This window comes from Saccopteryx leptura, chromosome 5 (genome assembly GCF_036850995.1).
Source record: "Saccopteryx leptura isolate mSacLep1 chromosome 5, mSacLep1_pri_phased_curated, whole genome shotgun sequence".
Classification (NCBI taxonomy): domain Eukaryota; kingdom Metazoa; phylum Chordata; class Mammalia; order Chiroptera; family Emballonuridae; genus Saccopteryx; species Saccopteryx leptura.
In genome coordinates, this window is record NC_089507.1 from 143,298,113 (window position 1) to 143,316,362 (window position 18,250).

General features: G+C 46.0%; 1 protein-coding gene across 2 annotated transcripts in view; it reads right to left on the reverse strand.

Moving 5' to 3' along the window:
• PTPRN2 (protein tyrosine phosphatase receptor type N2) overlaps positions 1 to 18,250 on the reverse strand; it is a 477,946-nt gene that overhangs the window by 252,771 nt on the left and 206,925 nt on the right. For both annotated transcript variants that reach the window (XM_066385718.1, XM_066385717.1), the window contains exons 5-6: positions 12,582 to 12,744; positions 1,310 to 1,643 (exon numbers count right to left, since the gene is read on the reverse strand). In XM_066385718.1, the coding sequence (XP_066241815.1) occupies positions 1,310 to 1,643; positions 12,582 to 12,744 (497 nt within the window). The remainder of the gene's footprint in view (positions 1 to 1,309; positions 1,644 to 12,581; positions 12,745 to 18,250) is intronic.

Consider the following 18,250-nt stretch of genomic DNA (forward strand, 5'->3'; position numbering starts at 1 on the left):
CCACACTGTGGGGTCATTGCATGGTGGAAGGACCTTCAGCAGGTGTCCAGGGCAGAGGGGAGGCGCTGCTGAGCTGGGAATATCAGACTGACAATGGCCATAGGAAAGCCAGCCAGCAGGTGAATACAATGAGTGCTGCAGCGACCATGGGGGCACAGAGGCAGCAGCAGGGCCCACAGGAAGTGGTGCATGGTTTCAAATGGGGACAGCAGCCCCAAAAAAGGAAATGCTGGTGTCCACAGTGCTCCTCCAGGGAGCAACACCCATAATAATGTCGGTCACACTGACAGAGTATTTCTGCGCAGACGGGTTCTCATCAGGTGCATGAGCTGTTTTCTCGCACACCTTTCTTTCCCAAGACAGGCAAGGAGAAAGCATTAATAATGGCCACACACCCTCCTCTCAGCACAACTCTGCATTTCTTCCACTTAAAAAGCGCTGCGGTGACCACATGGGCCAAGAGAATGAGAGAGCCATCTCGCTAAAAGGCAGTGATGTGTAAAGACCTACAAACATAGTGGGAATGGAAATGTGACTTGATCAATGTGATTTTTAAAGCTTGATTCTATTATTTGCATATCTTCAAAGGAGAAACCATTTTCATCAGAATCTCACTTTGTATTTAACAGTCCTAGAAAGGGCTATTATAAAACAAGTAGGTCAGAGCCTTCTGTGTCTTAGAGAGGAGTAGGAACCAGTAAATACTCCTTCTCCCTCAGGGCACAACTCACATCACAACATTGAAAGCCACGATGCCGAGAGTCCCTTGTGCCACCCAGTCCACACATTGTATTATCAGCAGCATTTGTCTCAGACTGGGCACTTCTGGGGACAAGGCAGTAAGCATGCACACGTGAGCTGGATGTGAATCTGATCACAGCAGCAGTGAGGCTCATGACAGAGAGAACGCACTTGCAGAACCAGAAGCAGTCACAGTCCCCTCCCGAAATGCTGCAGCCAACACCATGTGGAGCCAGATCTGGTGGAGGTGTCACCCACTTCATCATCTTCAATAAAGTCGTGACACCATGAGGCTGTGGAGAGGGGGTTCACACACTGACAGCCACTGCTGGGAGCAGTCACCTCTCCTTCCAGCCCCAGCTGTTAATTTACCGGGTGTGGACGTGGCTGCCTCCCCTTCTCAGCTGCACAGGAAAGCATGCACCCTGGAGCTGCCCCTTTTTGCAGGTACCTGCTGCCTGCCACTGCCCCCCCCCCCCACAGATGTTGCAGAAGACCAGCCCTGGGTGGTGCCAGAAAGACAGAGTGACAACAGAAATCACCAGAGTGGGTGCTTAGGTTGACTTACCATCGCCCATGCCCGGGGGGTCATTGGGGTCTTCTGGAGGCGAAGGCCGTTTCTGGGGGACTCTCCATGGCATGCGCATGAGTTCATATGGTGTGAGGGGGCCCGCCTTGGTGGGTGAGGCAGGCATCATAGCCAAGTAGGAGCTCAGTGCTGTGATCAGATTCCTCTTCTCCACTCGGCTGTCCCCCTTAGGGCTGAGCTCGTCGGGCGGGAGCCGGCTGAGGGCCTGTAGCAGGCGGTCCGCAGGGTGCCCGGCTCGGAAGGCAGGGGTATAGGTCAGAGAGGATGTTTGGGCCACGTAGGTCAGCACACTATCAGCCACGGGGTCATCACCCTGCAGAGGCGGGGACAAAACAGCAGCAGGTGAGTCTTCGTTGTCAGCCGTGCGCTAGATTTCCAAGGCACTGACCAGCACCAGATGTCTGAAATGTGCACCCACAACAGGCAAGATTGTGGACCAACTTCCTACTTTTTATTCATTTTGCTTTGGTTTTTAATAACAGCTTTACTGAGATTAATCCACATATCATGATTCACCAACTCGGCTCCACCATTGCCCTAATCCCAGAATATCTCCGTCACTGCAAAGGAAACCTGGACCCACTCCCCATCCCTGTTCATGGCCGCCAGCTGGGCAGTGCTCATAGGCTCTGTCTCTGGATCTGCCTGTTCTGGACTGCTCATGTGAACGGGACCACACGCCAGGTGAGCTTGTGTGCCTGGCTCCTTGCGCGTAGCATAGTTCTCAAGCCCCATTATGCTGCATGTTGGCTGCATTCCTCTTCATGGCTGAAAAACAACCTTGGTGAAGGACAGGGCACATCTTGCTCATTCATTTATCAGCTGTTGGACATGTGGCTTTTTTCCACTTTGGGGTCAATATGAGTAGCACTGCTACGGACATTCACGTGCTAGTTATGTGGGTGTGCTTTCATTCCTCTGGGGAACACACTTCGGACTGAAACAGCTGGCAGTAACTCCGCATTTAACTTTCCCAGGAACTGCCAACATGTTTCTCACATGGCTGCACCGGGCAGTTCCCACCAGTCAGGTGTGAGATTTCCAATTTCTCCACCTCTGTAGCTGCACTTGCTGTCTGGTCACCTTTTCTTATTCAATACTCGAGTGGTTAGGAACCGGTTTTACTGATTGTTTAAAGCACTTTCATATCCTGTCCCTTGAACAGCAATATTCTGCACCAGGGAAACTGCCAGGGTCTCTAGTCTCATAATTACACGTGATGTCAAATCCACGGCTGACATGGTTCTTCATGGAGCCTCCACCTCTGTCTCCTCCTCACTCAGTTCATCTATTTTCCCAGGACCACGTGTTCTCATCACACTTTCTTTAGCCATTAGGCAAATCAAAGCCATGTTGTACTCACCTCTGAAACAGCATGAAAACACCAGAAGTCTCAGTCTTCTACCTCTGACAATGGCACCATCAAAATTGCATGGACAAACAGCAATTTCCAACTCTGAGGCCCCAGAAAGGTGACAGCCATCCCAGTGACCCCCTTGTGGCTCCCTGCACACTGTTGTATGAGTCCAGGGTCCACATGTTTTTAAAATCTTGCACACTGATATTTCTATATGTGACTTCCCCTGGGGGACAAATGGTCAGTGTTGAGTCAGTGGGGCACGTGCCTCGGATCTAGTTAAGAGGTACAGTTGTCACTGAATGTAAGACAAGTAGCCCAGTCTCTTAAGTCTGGTGATTTAGAAAAAAAACAAAACACTTGGGTCCAGACTCCTAGGACAGCTTTTGGTATAGGAAGCTGGAAATCAGGAAACTGAGGTTGATGTGGGTTCTAGTTTTCATTCTCACATTTGAACTTGAGCAAAATCACTTGACCTTTTGAGATTTTTTTTTTTTTTTTTTTTTTTTTGGTCAAAGGAGGAGCCTGGACTTGTTTTATTTTTAAAATAATGAGATTTTAGCTGTCATCCAAAATTGTTTGATTTTGCCTAAGTGCTAGCTGAAATCAAAGCTTTTCCTTTAGAAAAGAGAAATTAAGATTCATGAGAGAGAAATACAAAATGCTCCCACAACAAGCATCCCCTCCAGCACATTCCCATAAATTGGGTGTAAGTGTCACTCTTCACCTTGGCCTGAACTCCTGTTCAGAAAGGCCGTCTCTGAACACCGGGTCAGGTCACTGAGCTGGGGGCTGGGATGCGCATCCAAGCCCTTCATTACTGCGCCACAAGCACTTCTCTCTTTGCTACAAATGCAGTCAACCTGCAGCTCCTGTGCAGGGGCCCTTCATTAGAGCTGACCTGGATGTTGTTGGCAGAGGATGAGCCAGGCTGGAAACAGCTCACGAGACGAGGAGTCATGGCAGAATGGAATCGCACAGCAGACTGGGGTGAACAATCTATTTAGGGTACTTATACTCCAAACCACATGAAGAAGGGGAAGAGGGGGAAAGAACGTTTCAGTAGATTGTACAAACAGAGACTGTGGGACAACAGAGTGCGTTGTTCCTACAGTCACACCAGGTCCTCTGTGGACCATGGCCAGCACGTGGTGTCCTTGGGGAGCTCCTGGCACCTCTGGTGAGGTGCCTGCTCCATAACAAGAGGCCTGGGGATGGGGAGGTGAGCAGTGAGGAAAGCCCTTCCTCCTGTGGGGCTCATGTCTCGAAGGGGAACACACAGTGGATCCGGGGTAGCGTTGCCCTGTCTGACTCCTATCTCTGACACCACAAGCTTTGCTGTGGGAAGTTATTCAACGTCTAGGTCACCTGGCAAGTGGGGTGATCATCTCAGAAGTGCTGGTGGCTACTACTGCCATTGCTGGTATTTTTACTTCACTTGCTCACACATCATTTTCTCTAAAGCAGCAGGAAACACACAGCCCACTGAGGATGAGCTGTCCAACTGTAATGTTATTCCACTTTCAGCCTTGTGTTTAAAATTTATGGCTCATTTTCAAAACCCCTATTTGAAAATGGTTTAAAGACTCAATTTAACAAACCTATGATGCCAGGTTTCCTAAGGTAATAGTGAATAATGTTTAAGACTGCAATTCCCCAAACATGGAAATTAGCAACCTAAAAGCATGAAAATTGGCCTGTTGCCAGAACATGGCATGGCCGCTTCCAGCACATTAAATCTGCATATGGAATGTTAGCGAGCCCAGTCCAGGTACTGAGGTGTGGCCCCTCTGTGAGCACCGGTGCCTGAGATGGCAGCAGAGCTCCCGACACTCACATCCCTCATCCATGTTAACTCCACAGGAGAGGCAGAGTCTGCTCACCGCACGTGCCATTGTGCCAGCCAGCAGAGGGAGGCTTGTGCAGCAATGGGCCCGACTCAGTCAGGCCAGGTTTTCTCATCTATCTGAACTTCACTTTGATCACCTGCAAAACTTGAAAAGTGATTTTTTTTCGTAAAGCAGTTATGAGAATTGGGGAGAGTGCAGATAAAAGAGCTGAGTGTAGCACAGGGCACAGAGCATGTATCCATCACACCATCAGCATCATCACCTCGGTCACCGTCACCACCAGCATCATTATCCCCACCATCAGCTGCGTCACAACCACACTGCTGCTGGGTGCCCTGCTCTGGACTACAGTCTGTGGGGGCAGAACAACTCCAACATGGACCTGCCTTCAAACTGCATGGAAGTTAGGGCAGCCTCGTGCCGCCAGATGCCACACACCCTGGAGTGCAGCCTGCGTCGTACCCCCAGCCCCATAGACTGTGAAACAGGCACAGAAGTAGACTCCCTCGCTCTCGGCTTCAGCCGGGCCAAAGGCCCAGAGCTAAGAACCGGGCCTCCCTCCTCTCCAGGAAACCCTCCTGCCCAGTCCCAGCCTGCACGATTATGAATTCAGATGGCAGGAGGGCCAGAGGCCCGAGGCATCCCGCATGCAGCAAACACTGAGTGGTGACTTTGTCTACACACTCAGTAGACAATAGCTCTTCAACTATTCTCTTGTGTCACAGATCCAGAACAAATTAGGAAGCCCAAATTGGGCCATCTTTTGACCACATAACAAATATTTTCTCCAGTTTGTCTCACAGCCCTGAGGCAGCGCTGACAGGCACATTGATCACAACATACTTGCTGCTGATGTGACAGAGCACACAGTGGTGGGGCTGCCCACAGGCTTCCTAATGAGATAGCCCCATGATGCCACTGGGTGCAGCAAGATTCGGGAGCCGGTGGGGGAGCTCAGAAACCCCCACCTCCAGCTCATTAATGTGGAGTCAGGGTCACTTCACCGCCTTCCCGTGCTCGGGCCATCGGGTGGTTCTGGCAATTTGCTTTCTCTGTCTCCGTCTCTCCACCCACCTCTCGCTCAGCTCAGTGAGAAAGTTGTCACCGCTTAACAGTGCTGAGGCCCTCGGTGGCCCACCACGTGCAGGGGAAGAAGATTGGAAGTGTCATTCCTACTGACAGTGCTGTCGTCACCGGGACAAAAGAAATGTTTGCATTCAGAGGGGCCTCATGTGCGTCTATCTCTGACCACAGAAGTTGTGTTGTCTTTGCAGCTGAGATATAGAGATTTCAGTTGGAAAAAAGAGTCCCCAAACAGTTTTCTATAGAGTTCACAAAATCTACGAGGCTGAGTGTTAAGCTCTAGATTACAGGGCCGATGAGTTTTATAGGAAGTTGACTGTCCTGTGAGGTGCAATGCTAAACCATGGTCTCCGCACATGACTCCACGTCATGCTGACTTAGAGTGACTGAGAGACAACTGATGATGTGTGAAGATTGTTCCTCCTCTGCCCTCCTTCCCCTACATGCTCTTTCCATATGCAGTAGTCCTCATCAAAATTTTGTATATCTCCTATGTGTGCATCCTTTGTTTGCTTTCAAATTTACTATTTCTGGTTCTTTTCACTCCTCTTTGCAGCTGTGGGATCCTGTATACTATTGTATTTATTGTTTGTCCTCCAGCGAGCAACATTACAAGGCAGCACTTGTAACATTTCCATAGCTCCCCGTCTTCCAGAGGTAGACCCTCCATTTCACCTCCACTTTTGAATAAAGCAGAGTTTGAAATTGACAGAGTTTTTCCTTTCAGTACTTTACAGATATTGTTTCATTGTCTTCTGACCTCCTAATGAGAATTCATTCTATAATTATTCCTCAAAATATAATGTGTCTTTCTTTCCTTAGGATAGCTTTAAGATTTTCTCTTTATCTTTGGTTTCTCCCAGTTTGGTTACAATCTGCCCAGATTTCGTTTTCTCTGAGTTTATCCTGAGTGACATTTATTAAGCTTCTCAGACCTTTGTTGTGATGACTTTGATCAATTCGGGGGAAAGCCCCTCCAGGATTTATTCAGGTGTCCCTTCTGTTCCATTTTCTGTCTCTCTTCTCCTTGTAGGATTCCACTGCACATGTTAGGATGTGTGGTACTGTTGCATATATCTTTGCTCCATTTCACTACCTTCACCTTCTTTACGTTTCATTTTTGATCATTTCTACTGGTCCGGCTTCACATTCACTGATTCCCTCCTCTAGTCTATCACTGAACTCAGGAGGTCAATTTTCTATGATCTTATTTCATTTCCAGCATTTCTATTTGGTTCTCTTTTATTGTTTCCATCTCTGTGCTGCAATTTTCCACTTGTTCATTTATGGTTGTTGGGGTTTTTTGTTTGTTTGTTTGCTTGTTTGTTTTTACCTTTCCCACTCAATCCTTTGATCTATTTATCTTAATTATTAAAATGGCCTTTTCTAATAACTGCAACGACTGAGTCACATCTGAGTTTTCTTCTATTGCCTCTTTCCTCTCTCAACTGTGAGTCACACATTCATGTTGCTTCACGTGTCCCCGATTTTTACTGCATGCAGGAAATTCTGCGTATCAGAGTAACGGAGAATGAAGTGAAGGCTAGCTATTCCTAAACAAGGGCACGTCCCTCACTCCATCAGTCTGCTGATGTGGGTGCCAAGCCCTTGTGGTCTGCAAGTGAATGGGTGTTGATTTGATGCTGAGGCCGTCAGACTTGGTTGGTCACTGCCAGCTCTGGTTCTGCTGAGGGCAAGGGCAGGGCCTTTCCTTCAGCAGGGCTGGATCTAGGCTCTGAGAGTTGCTATGCTGACAGCTATCAGTTTTCTGATCCATGTAAGCTCTCTCTGATTTACAGACCAATGGCAATTTGTGAGTTTCCTGTTCAGTCCACCTTTCTTCACCCTTCACAAAAGTTCTTTCTTTTCTATGCCACCTTGTTTCAGGCCTTCAGAGGCCCACTGAGGCCACTCAGAAAGCCCTGGAGTTTCTTGGGAAGGTTTCTCCCGCCCTCTACTCTTCTCACACCCTCCAGTGGACGGTCTCATGTCCTCAGTGCTCCATGCAGCCTGGTCCCTGGACTCTTCTGCCTCATGTTGCTCTCCGCACAGCCAACAATTCCTACAATTTAGGCTGCACTCTCCTGTCCCTTCTTCTCTTGGTTCCCCTCCTGTTGTTGCTGCCCATGTAAAGTAGCCATGGTCTCCTCCTCCTAGGCAATGAGCTCATCACTTTCTGAATTTCATTCATTGAGGTTTCTCTGTATTCTCAGCTCTTTGAGGTTTCTTTTTTTTCAAGCTATGATCTAGTAGCTCAACTGGATTATTCATACTATTAGGGGGCTGTCTCTCAATATCCTGCATTTTGAGTCCATCTAAATAGCCTCTGCTGGTGACTGCGGTTGCTTCTTCAATGCCCGTCCTCTGAGAAGCCCCTCTGTGCAGGTGTAGCCCTGAGCACAGCACTTGCTCTACATGTCACTCCTGTTTTGTCTGCCTCCCCCAGGAAGACTGCAAAACCCTCGAGGGCAGGGGCCAACTTATCTTTCCAATTCCAGCACCTCACACAGTTTCCTGCACATTAAAAATGCTTAAAACAATGTTTCAAAAAAAAAAAAATGAATTCATGGTATTTCCAAGTGATGAATTTTGGTTAAGCTTCCCCAATAGTGTGGAGTAAGTGGGGGCTTTGCAGAGTCCTCTCTAATGACCATGAGGACTAAACCAGCACTGTTGTGGTTGTTAAAAGCAGGAGCTGGCTTCCACTGCTGGCAACACAGGAGGAATAATTGCACTGATTTAGTGATCAATAAGAGCTCAATTAGTGCACCAGGGCTTTGAGCGAGTTGGCTTGATGTCAGAAGAATACTGTGATGTTACTCCCTCTGGCTTCTTTCATGAAGTAATCAGCATAAAAGCCTCTAAAGAGAGTAAATACACATTTCTGTCTCCATGCTAGAGTTAGATTTTTGATGACAGATGCATAGAAAAAGGTGATTTGTAAAATTATTCATTGGAAATCAGTTGCAACTTGAAAGATCATCAGTGTACTGAGCTTAAGTTTCAAAGAGAAATATGTCGTCGGCTGAGGGTGGGTGGTTGGAAAGCATAGCCCACAGCCTGCTGCTGGTTTCTGTGGTAGGTGTCTCACCGCAGCTGTGGCAACATCCGATCACGTTCTTCTCACACTGGCTCTAGGGACTGTGCCTCTGAGAGACAACAAAGCTTTCTCTTCAAACACTGAGCAGAGAAAAGAATGACTTCTAGGTTTTCACACATTTTTCAGTATTGAGAAACATCAATGTTACACAGAAGAAAAGTCCATGAACCAAAAATGCTACCACGTGCTCATTTTCAGAATAATCTTCGTGAACGTCGTCATGCAGTGGTTGTGGTGTGGTAGTATGGCTATAGAATTTGTTATGCAAACCGAGATGTTGTGGAGTAGGAAAGGCCGCCTTGTTAGAAATGGTCATGGGACAGCGGGCACTGACCACGTGGTCCAGGCTGACTGCGCCGGACGGCCATCCCACCAGTGCAAGTGTTACACAGCAGAGAAGCCAGACTTGGGAGAAGGCGGCAGGTGGCTGCTGATGGGATGTGTGATGGGCCATACCAACCCTCGTCCCCTCTACTTCTTGAACTGGAGAGCAGGCCATGCTGGGGGGAGGGGGGATGCTGCACCTCCCCCACACACCCCAGTGACCCCATGGTGGTATCAGGGCCAGTGGACCACACCCACAAGCTCAGCCCTCTCAAAAGCCCAATCATAAGCTCCCGGAACCTGACTGGCCCCTGAAAAGAAACAGTCACACTTTTCACGGTGGGGAGGGTCCAGTGCTAGAGTCATAATGCACTGGGGTCAGCCCTGGAAAGCCTCCACAGTGAGGAGACAAACTCACTGCTGCCCAGCCCCACCCACTAATACGCACTCCTGGTGTAGCTCCAGCAGAATTGTTTACTGGTTTGACACTCTTGTAAGAAGCAGCACGTCTGCCTCCCGGGGAGCTGTGACCCACGGCACCTCCCCGTTTGCCATGACCCAAAGGGCAGCATCGCATTACGTGAAACCACAGGAGATATGGCAGAGAATTGAGGGGCCCACTTCATACCCTGTCTGGGTGAATTACATGCCACTCCCTGCCCGAGGAGCAACTTCTCGTCTGATTTTGACTTTTTTATTCAAATACAAGGGCGAAGTTCGTAGAATAACCAAACCCAAAAGAGAAACATGATAGCAGTTCAGCTGCCCCGTGCCTGTTTCCATAGCTGGGAAGATGGTGCTGGGCAGAGCCTGGTGTCGCGTGTCACCGTCACTGGGCGGAACCGTGCTGAGCTGCTGCACAGAGGAATCTCAACCCATTCCTTTCACCCAACTTCTGATTCTGTGGGACTTTCAATGACTGTCACCCTTCCCTCCTCTATTACTTAAGCTGTCTCTGGACCACACATGGGTTTGTCTTTACTGATTATTTGTGTCCAATACCAGGGACATGATGCAATGTCTCCATCACAGAAGAAATCCTACAGTAGAAGCCGAGACCAAGCACAAAGCTTCGTGTCCCTCTTGATAAGATATGACAGGAGACAAGGAGGAAGACAGAGCATGATTTCCTGTTCACATGTACTTAAGTTGACAATATTCGAGAGAACGAGAGGAATGCTGGTTTTCTTCTGTATGTGCAGTAAACAAGCAGACCGTGTGCTACGTTGAGGTTAGAGTGCAGCCTGGGTGGCCTGGCTGCAGGGGCGCCCTGTGGATTTATCTGTTCTGTAAACACGCCTGCTCTCCTCTGATTCTCCTTGGTAGAGCCGAGAACTCCCCCAAGAGTTCAGCTGGTGGTTTTCAGACTTTTGACCTAACTTTGTATTTAAAAGACAGTTCATTAATAGTGATGATGATAGCAACTGCCATTGATTGACCAGTTCGCCACAAGCTCTCTGTGCATTCTCCTGCTGAATTTTCGCAATGACTTACTGTCATCCCGTTCCACAGTGGGGACCCTGAGGACACAGAGTCTGGCAGCTTCCCCAAAGCCACACAGCACAGGGGAGGAGCTGGTTCTGCAGCCCCAATAGTCCCACATCCGCCCCAGAACACCTTCCCATTGCTGACCCCCCGGGACAAGTCCACCTTTACCCCCACAGTATCTAGCTGGGTGTCTGGCTCACAGAAAGTGCTCGGGCAAGATCAGTGAGTAACACTGATAAACAGTGTTCAGTGGCCCGGCTCCATCGGGGGAAGCCCTGCTGACAGGCTTGCTGACAGTCCACATGAAAGGCTTTGAAGTGCAGCTTCTGGTCTGGCCAACAACCCAGGTTACAGAGACCTGGAGTGAAGTGCGGGCAGGACTCTCCCTGTGCTAACTGCTGCCTCCTCCCAGGGTCCAGAGCCTGGTGCCAGTGGGGATGGAAGACCCACCCTCCATATCAAGGTGGACTCTGAGAACGGGGGACAACCTGGATGCCCAGGGGACCGTGCAGCCACTGCCCTGTCCCTGGGAAAACATGAACAACACAGAGGAGCTGACGCTAGCCAAGCTCCCAGCAGCCTGTCCTGGGTGGCCCAGGGCCAGCATGGGGACTCTTCAGGGGACTCCATGTTCCAGCGTCCTTGTGAAAGTTGTCCTTATCATGTGAGGCAGACAACGAAGGGGCTCGAGGAGCATCCCAGAATGCAGCTGACCACAGATGATTTTCCCTGGTGCTGCCCCTAAGATGCAGACTGACCCAGCTCCTTAACTTTGCCCACACCTCACCTGACCCCACCTGGTGGAGATGCAGCTCCCTGTGAAGACACACACCTGGCTCTGATGTGTACGCTGGAGTTCACTTAGATCCTAAGTCGCTCTGAGGCCTCATCAACGTTATGAGCGCTAAGAGGAACCTGTGTGTGTACCTTGTCCAAAATACCAGCCCAGCTTTTGCTTAAATAATTTCAACCTCTTGTAACAATTGGAAAAGGAGCCTGAATTGCTGCCCATGTGTTTCTAAGAGCCACAACCACCTTCTGAAGAAACTCCAGTGGAAATTCAGAGCCAGCAAAACGCAGCCGGGTTCATCCCTCTCCTGCTGGCTGGCACCGCTCATGTCGTTGACATAACCAACGTTCAGCAAAAAAAAAAAGCGTGAGCATTGCTGTCCTCTACCCCCTGCAGCCAGGACCACCCTGGGCTCCACGCTCTGCTCAAAGTCTCACCTCAGGTGCATGATGACCCTCTGCTCCCAAGACCACTTCCAGCATCCCGGCCTCCAATCCAGGAAGCTCAGTCCTGGGCTCCAGAGTAATGAGCTGCCGTAAAAACCATTTTCCCACTTAAAAGGTCATTGTGATTTTTAATTCTGTTTCTTTAGAATGTTCTTGAATGTGCTTCACATCCTGAAATGGCTCTGGAGCAGGCTCAGCATTGACATAAAGTGAACTCTTGCCCGAGGGCTAGCACAGGACAGGAGACCGGCCATCACACAGGATACCAGCCAAGAGCAGGCATGCCGAGGAGGAGGATTTCTGGGATACAGGACAGTCCTGAGTGGCCGGGACAGTTGATCACTCTGTCACCTAATTCTAGCTGAACTCAGGGTCTTTGCGTCGTACCTTGCAGCTGAGCGTTCACTGCTGTCCTGGGTCCTTTCCCAAAGTGTGAGACCCATGCTCTGTGCTGCCCTGGCGTCCTGTCTGCATGGTTGATGGCAGGCTTTCTAGACCTCCAAGCATGTCCCACAGATGATTTCCCAAGGACCCTCCCCCGAGGGCAGCAGGGAGCATGGATGGGCTCAGCATCAAGGATGGGTGGGTGACCACTGCTGGACTTGGGGGGTGTCACCGACAATGGCTCTGGGGACACTGTGCTGCACCTCCCCCACCCCTCACCATGTCACCAACCAGCCCGAATGGAACACAGGAGAAAAACTGAGATGCCAGCCAAAGATTTAGAAAACACTCCCTGCGTGTGCACCCCACAGAACCCTGCCCCACAGGTGACATGTAAGCCCAGATCACAGAGTAAGCTGCAATGGTCACCTGAGCTGGCCGCCGGTCCTGCTTTGTCCTGGGGAGCACATCTGGGGTGGTGGCCTGGGACAGGGCCTCCAGGTACGGCAGGTAGCGCTCGAGGGCCTTGGCCAGCACGAGGTCGCCCTCCAGACTGTACCTCCTCTCATCACTGCTTCTTGGCATTGAGCTCCTGAAAAGCAAAAAAGCACTGTGAGCTGGCCCCACAGGCACTGAGTGTTGACCAGCCGCCCGGCCCCCTGCAGGACGCAGAGGCTGGACCATGGGAATACATGTAGGGTGACCTCAGGGGCCCTGCAAGGACCAGGAGTGTGGCTAGGCAGCTCTCCCCAACTGGGGTTCAAGTCTCCCATGCCCCACATCTCTGTAAGCAATAGCACCCCTCGATCCACAGCTGCTAAGCCACAGACCTGTGGATTCACGGCTGACTCACTAGGACGCCTGCTCCTCTTTCCTGCTGCCTGCCCGTCAGTGCAGCCCAGAGGCTGACCTGGAAGTCGGCTCCCCATTCCCCTGCACCCCATCAGATGGCCTGTGTGCTCCGATGCACACCCACTGGGATCTTTGGAAGAAGTAAACATGTGTATTGCTAAAAACACAAACCATATTCTAGTTCCCTTGTCACTCATGTCTGAGCTCGAAGATGCCTCCCCGACCACCCAACCTGAGGAGTGCCCTGTCATTGTTCATTAGGTCCTCCTAGTTTATTTTCTTTAGCATGTGTGACTAGAGGAAATTACCCTCTTCATATAAATATGTAGTTTTTATTGATAGCTATCCCTTTACCAGCATGTAGGCTGCCTGGGAGAAGAAAATATTTTTCTGAATTTTCCCTGTTTGCAGCTCCAACCTCAGAATTTACAGCAGAGCCTGACTCAAAGCAGGTCCTGAAAAATATGTGCTGACTGAATAAATGAACTTGATTCACCCATGAAACTCTGGGTTCATGTAGGGTTAGCTCAAAACGCTAGTACTTTTTCTAGCACTAGGAAATGTGTTTCTAGGAAACCTAAAAACCATGATCACTGAAAAGGAATTTAGGATGATAGAACTGATTACTGAGGTAAAATAAGAGTGATGCAAATTATGGGCTTATTTGAAAGAAAAAGTCTTATTTCCTTTTTTAAGGAAATGACTTTAAAATTATATTAAAACATAATAGTCTGTTCTCTTTAACAACCACAAATATTGCCAATGCAGAAAGACCCGGATACATTCTCTCTGTCAACTACACGTAACCTCACATTGTGCTCTTACAAAGTGTGTATTAAATGCTGGGGCCAATTTTAGAATAAATAATTATAAATAGTTGTGCCCTGATGTTTACACAGTCATACAAATGGTGGGCTTTGCATGCTGAATGCACTGCTTTTCATGTAAGCCACTATTGGATTTTTAAATTTGTATTTTTTGTATCCTCTCCCACAAGCATCTTGGTGTTGAACCAGAATGTCTGGACAGCCAGGACGGCACAGTGTGGGGTGTCTGTGTGGGCTTGGATGGACAGGGAAGAGCATGGTTCATCTGTAGTTTTCTCCCTTCCCTCCCATCTTCTCTCTGCCAGGCTAGTGTTTGGGAAAAGTTTGCTTTTAAGTAATATGTGATTTTCACTTTTGTTTAAAAGAATACTAAATATGACAAAGTCTTATGATAATTTCAGAAAAAAAGGCATTTTGTGGCAATAAAGGAAGTCTCCCAATGCCCTGGATATGTAACTCAGCATGGATTTCCCACTTCATGTGACAGAGAACAGGCTCTCAACTAGTGTTTTGACATAGAAGGTCTGATTCTTTTTTTTTTTTTCTTCTTAAATAATTTTATTTTTTTAATGGGGAGACATGAATAAATCAGGATACATATATTCAAAGATAACAAGTCCAGGTTATCTTGTCGTTCACTTATGTTGCATACCCATCACCCAAAGTCAGATTGTCCTCTGTCACCTATTATCTAGTTTTCTTTCTGCCCCTCTTCCTCCCCCTTTCCCTCTCCCTCTCCCCCCTCCCCCCGTAACCACCACACTCTTATCAATGTCTCTTAGTTTCACTTTTATGTCCCACCTACGTATGGAATAATGCAGTTCCTGGTTTTTTCTGATTTACTTATTTCACTTTGTATAATGTTATCAAGATCCCACCATTTTGCTGTAAATGATCCGATGTCATCATTTCTTATGGCTGAGTAGTATTCCATAGTGTATATGTGCCACATCTTCTTTATCCAGTCATGTATTGATGGGCTTTTCGGTTGTTTCCATGCCCTGGCCACTGTGGACAATGCTGCAATGAACATGGGGCTGCATGTGTCTTTACGTATCAATGTTTCTGAGTTTTGGGGGTATATACCCAGTAGAGGGATTGCTGGGTCATAAGGTAATTCTATTTTCAGTTTTTTGAGGAACCACCATACTTTCTTCCATAATGGTTGTACTACTTTACATTCCCACCAACAGTGTATGAGGGTTCCATTTTCTCCACAGCCTCTCCAACATTTGCTATTACCTGTCTTGTTAATAATAGCTAATCTAACAGGTGTGAGGTGGTATCATATTGCAGTTTTGATTTGCATTTCTCTAATAACTAAAGAAGATGAGCATCTTTTCATATATCTGTTGGCCATTTGTATTTCTTCCTGGGAGAAGTGTCTGTTCATATCCTCTTCCCATTTTTTTTATTGGATTGTTTGTTTGTTGTTGAGTTTTATGAGTTCTTTGTATATTTTGGATATTAGGCCCTTATCTGAGCTGTTGTTTGAAAATATCATTTCCCGTTTAGTTGGCTGTCTGTTTATTTTGTTATCAGTTTCTCTTGCTGAGCAAAAACTTCTTAGTCTGATGTAGTCCCATTCATTAATTTTTGCCTTCACTTCTCTTGCCTTTGGAGTCAAATTCATAAAATGCTCTTTAAAACCCAGGTCCATGAGTTGAGTACCTATGTCTTCTTCTATGTACTTAATTGTTTCAGGTCTTATGTTTAGATCTTTGATCCATTTTGAGTTCATTTTAGTACAGGGGGACAAACTGTAGTCCAGTTTCATTCTTTTGCATGTGGCTTTCCAGTTTTCCCAGCACCATTTATTGAAGAGGCTTTTTTTTCTCCATTGTGTGTTGTTGGCCCCTTTATCAAAAATTATTTGACTATATATATGTGGTTTTATTTCTGGGTTTTCTATTCTGTTCCATTGGTCTGAGTGTCTATTTTTCTGCCAATACCATGCTGTTTTGATTGTCGTGGCCCTATAATATAGTTTGAAGTCAGGTATTGTAATGCCCCCAGCTTCATTCTTTTTCTTTAGGATTGCTTTGGCTATTCGGGGTTTTTTATAGTTCCATATAAATCTGATGATTTTTTGCTCCATTTTTAAAAAAAATGTCATTTGCATTTTGATGGGAATTGCATTAAATTTGTATATTGCTTTGGGTAATATGGCCATCTTGATTATATTTATTCCTCCTAACCAAGAACAAGGTATATTCTTCCATCTCATTATATCTTTTTCGATTTCCCTTAACAATGGTTTATAGTTTTCATTATATAAGTCCTTTACATTCTTTGTTATATTTATTCCTAAGTATTTTATTTTTTTTGTTGCAATCGTGAAGGGGATTATTCTTTTGAGTTCGTTCTCAAATGTTTCATTGTTGGCATATAGAAAGGCAATTGACTTCTGTATGTTAATTTTGTATCCTGCGACCTTACTGTATTGGCTTATTGTTTCTAGTAGTCTTTTTGTGGATTCTTTAGGGTTTTCGATGTATAGGATCATATCATCTGCAAAAAGTAATACCTTTACTTCTTCTTTTCCGATATGGATGCCTTTTATTTCTTTGTCTTGTCTGATTGCTGTGGCAAGAACCTCTAGTACCACATTAAATAAGAGTGGAGAGAGTGGACAACCCTGTCTTGTTCCTGATTTAAGGGGGAAAGCCTTCAGTTTAGTGCCATTTAATATGATATTAACTGATGGTTTATCATATATGGCCTTTATCATGTTGAGATATTTTCCTTCTATACCCATTTTGTTGAGAGTCTTAAACATAAAATTGTGCTGTATTTTATCGAAAGCCTTTTCTGCGTCTATTGATAAGATCATGTGGTTTTTGTTCTTTGTTTTGTTGATATGGTGTATTACGTTAACGGTTTTACGTATGTTGAACCATCCTTGAGATTCTGGGATGAATCCCACTTGATCATGATGTATTATTTTTTTAATATGTTGTTGTATTCAATTTGCTAGTATTTTGTTTAGTATTTTAGCATCTGTATTCATTAGAGATATTGCTCTGTAGTTTTCTTTTTTTGTGCCATCCTTGCCTGGTTTTGGTATGAGGATTATGTTGGCCTCATAAAATGTGTTTGGAAGTATTGCTTCTTCTTCAATTTTTTGGAAGACTTTCAGTAGAATAGGAACCAAGTCTTCTTTGAATGTTTGATAAAATTCGCTGGTATAGCCGTCAGGGCCTGGACTTTTATTTTTGGGGAGGTTTTTAATGTTTTTTTCTATTTCTTCTCTACTAATAGGTCTGTTTAGGCTTTCTGCTTCTTATTGACTCAGTCTAGGAAGGTTGTATTGTTCTAGGAATTTATCCATTTCTTCTAGGTTGTTGAATTTAGTGGCATAAAGTTTTTCATAGTAATCTACAATAATTCTTTGTATATCTACGGTGTCCGTGGTGATTTCTCCTCTTTCATTTTGGATTTTGTTTATATGAGTTCTTTCTCTTTTTTCCTTGGTAAGTCTTGCCAAGGGTTTGTCAATTTTGTTGATCTTTTCAAAGAACCAGCTCCTTGTTCTATTAATTTTTTCTATAGTTTTTCTGTTCTCTATTTCATTTATTTCTGCTCTGATTTTTATTATCTCCTTTCTTCAGCTGGTTTTGGGTTGTCTTTGTTCTTCTTTTTCTAGTTCCTTAAGGTGTGAAGTTAAGTGGTTCACTTGGGCTCTCTCTTGTTTGTTCATATATGCCTGAAGTGATATGAACTTCCCTCTTATCACTGCTTTTGCTGCATCCCATAGATTCTGCTATGTCGTATTGTCATTTTCATTAGTCTGTATATATCTTTTGATCTCTGCACTTATTTCTTTGACTCATTCATTTTTTAAAAGTATGTTGTTTAGTTTCCACATTTTTGTGAGATTTTTTTCCTCTTTTTTGCAGTTGAATTCTAGTTTCAAGGCTTTATGATCAGAAAATATGCTTGGTACAACTTCGATTTTTCTGAATTTGCTGATGTTGTTTTTGTGGCCCAACATATGGTCAATTCTTGAGAATGATCCATGTACACTGGAGAAAAATGTATACTTAGTCACTTTGGGATGAAATGTCCTGTAGATGTCTATCATATCCAGGTGCTCTAGTGTTTTGTTTAAGGTCAATATATCTTTGTTGATTCTCTGTTTGGATGACCGATCTAGAGCCATCAGTGGTGTATTGAGGTCTCCAAGTATGATTGTATTTTTGTCAGTTTTTGTTTTAAGGTCAATAAAACAAAGCTGTCTTATATATTTTGGTGCTCCTTGGTTTGGTGCATATATATTAAGAATTGTTATGTCTTCTTGATTCAGCGTCCCCTTAATCACTATGAAATGGCCATTTTTGTCTCTGAGTACTTTTGCTGTCTTGTAGTCAGCATTATCAGATATGAGTATTGCTACGCCTGCTTTTTTTTGGATGTTAT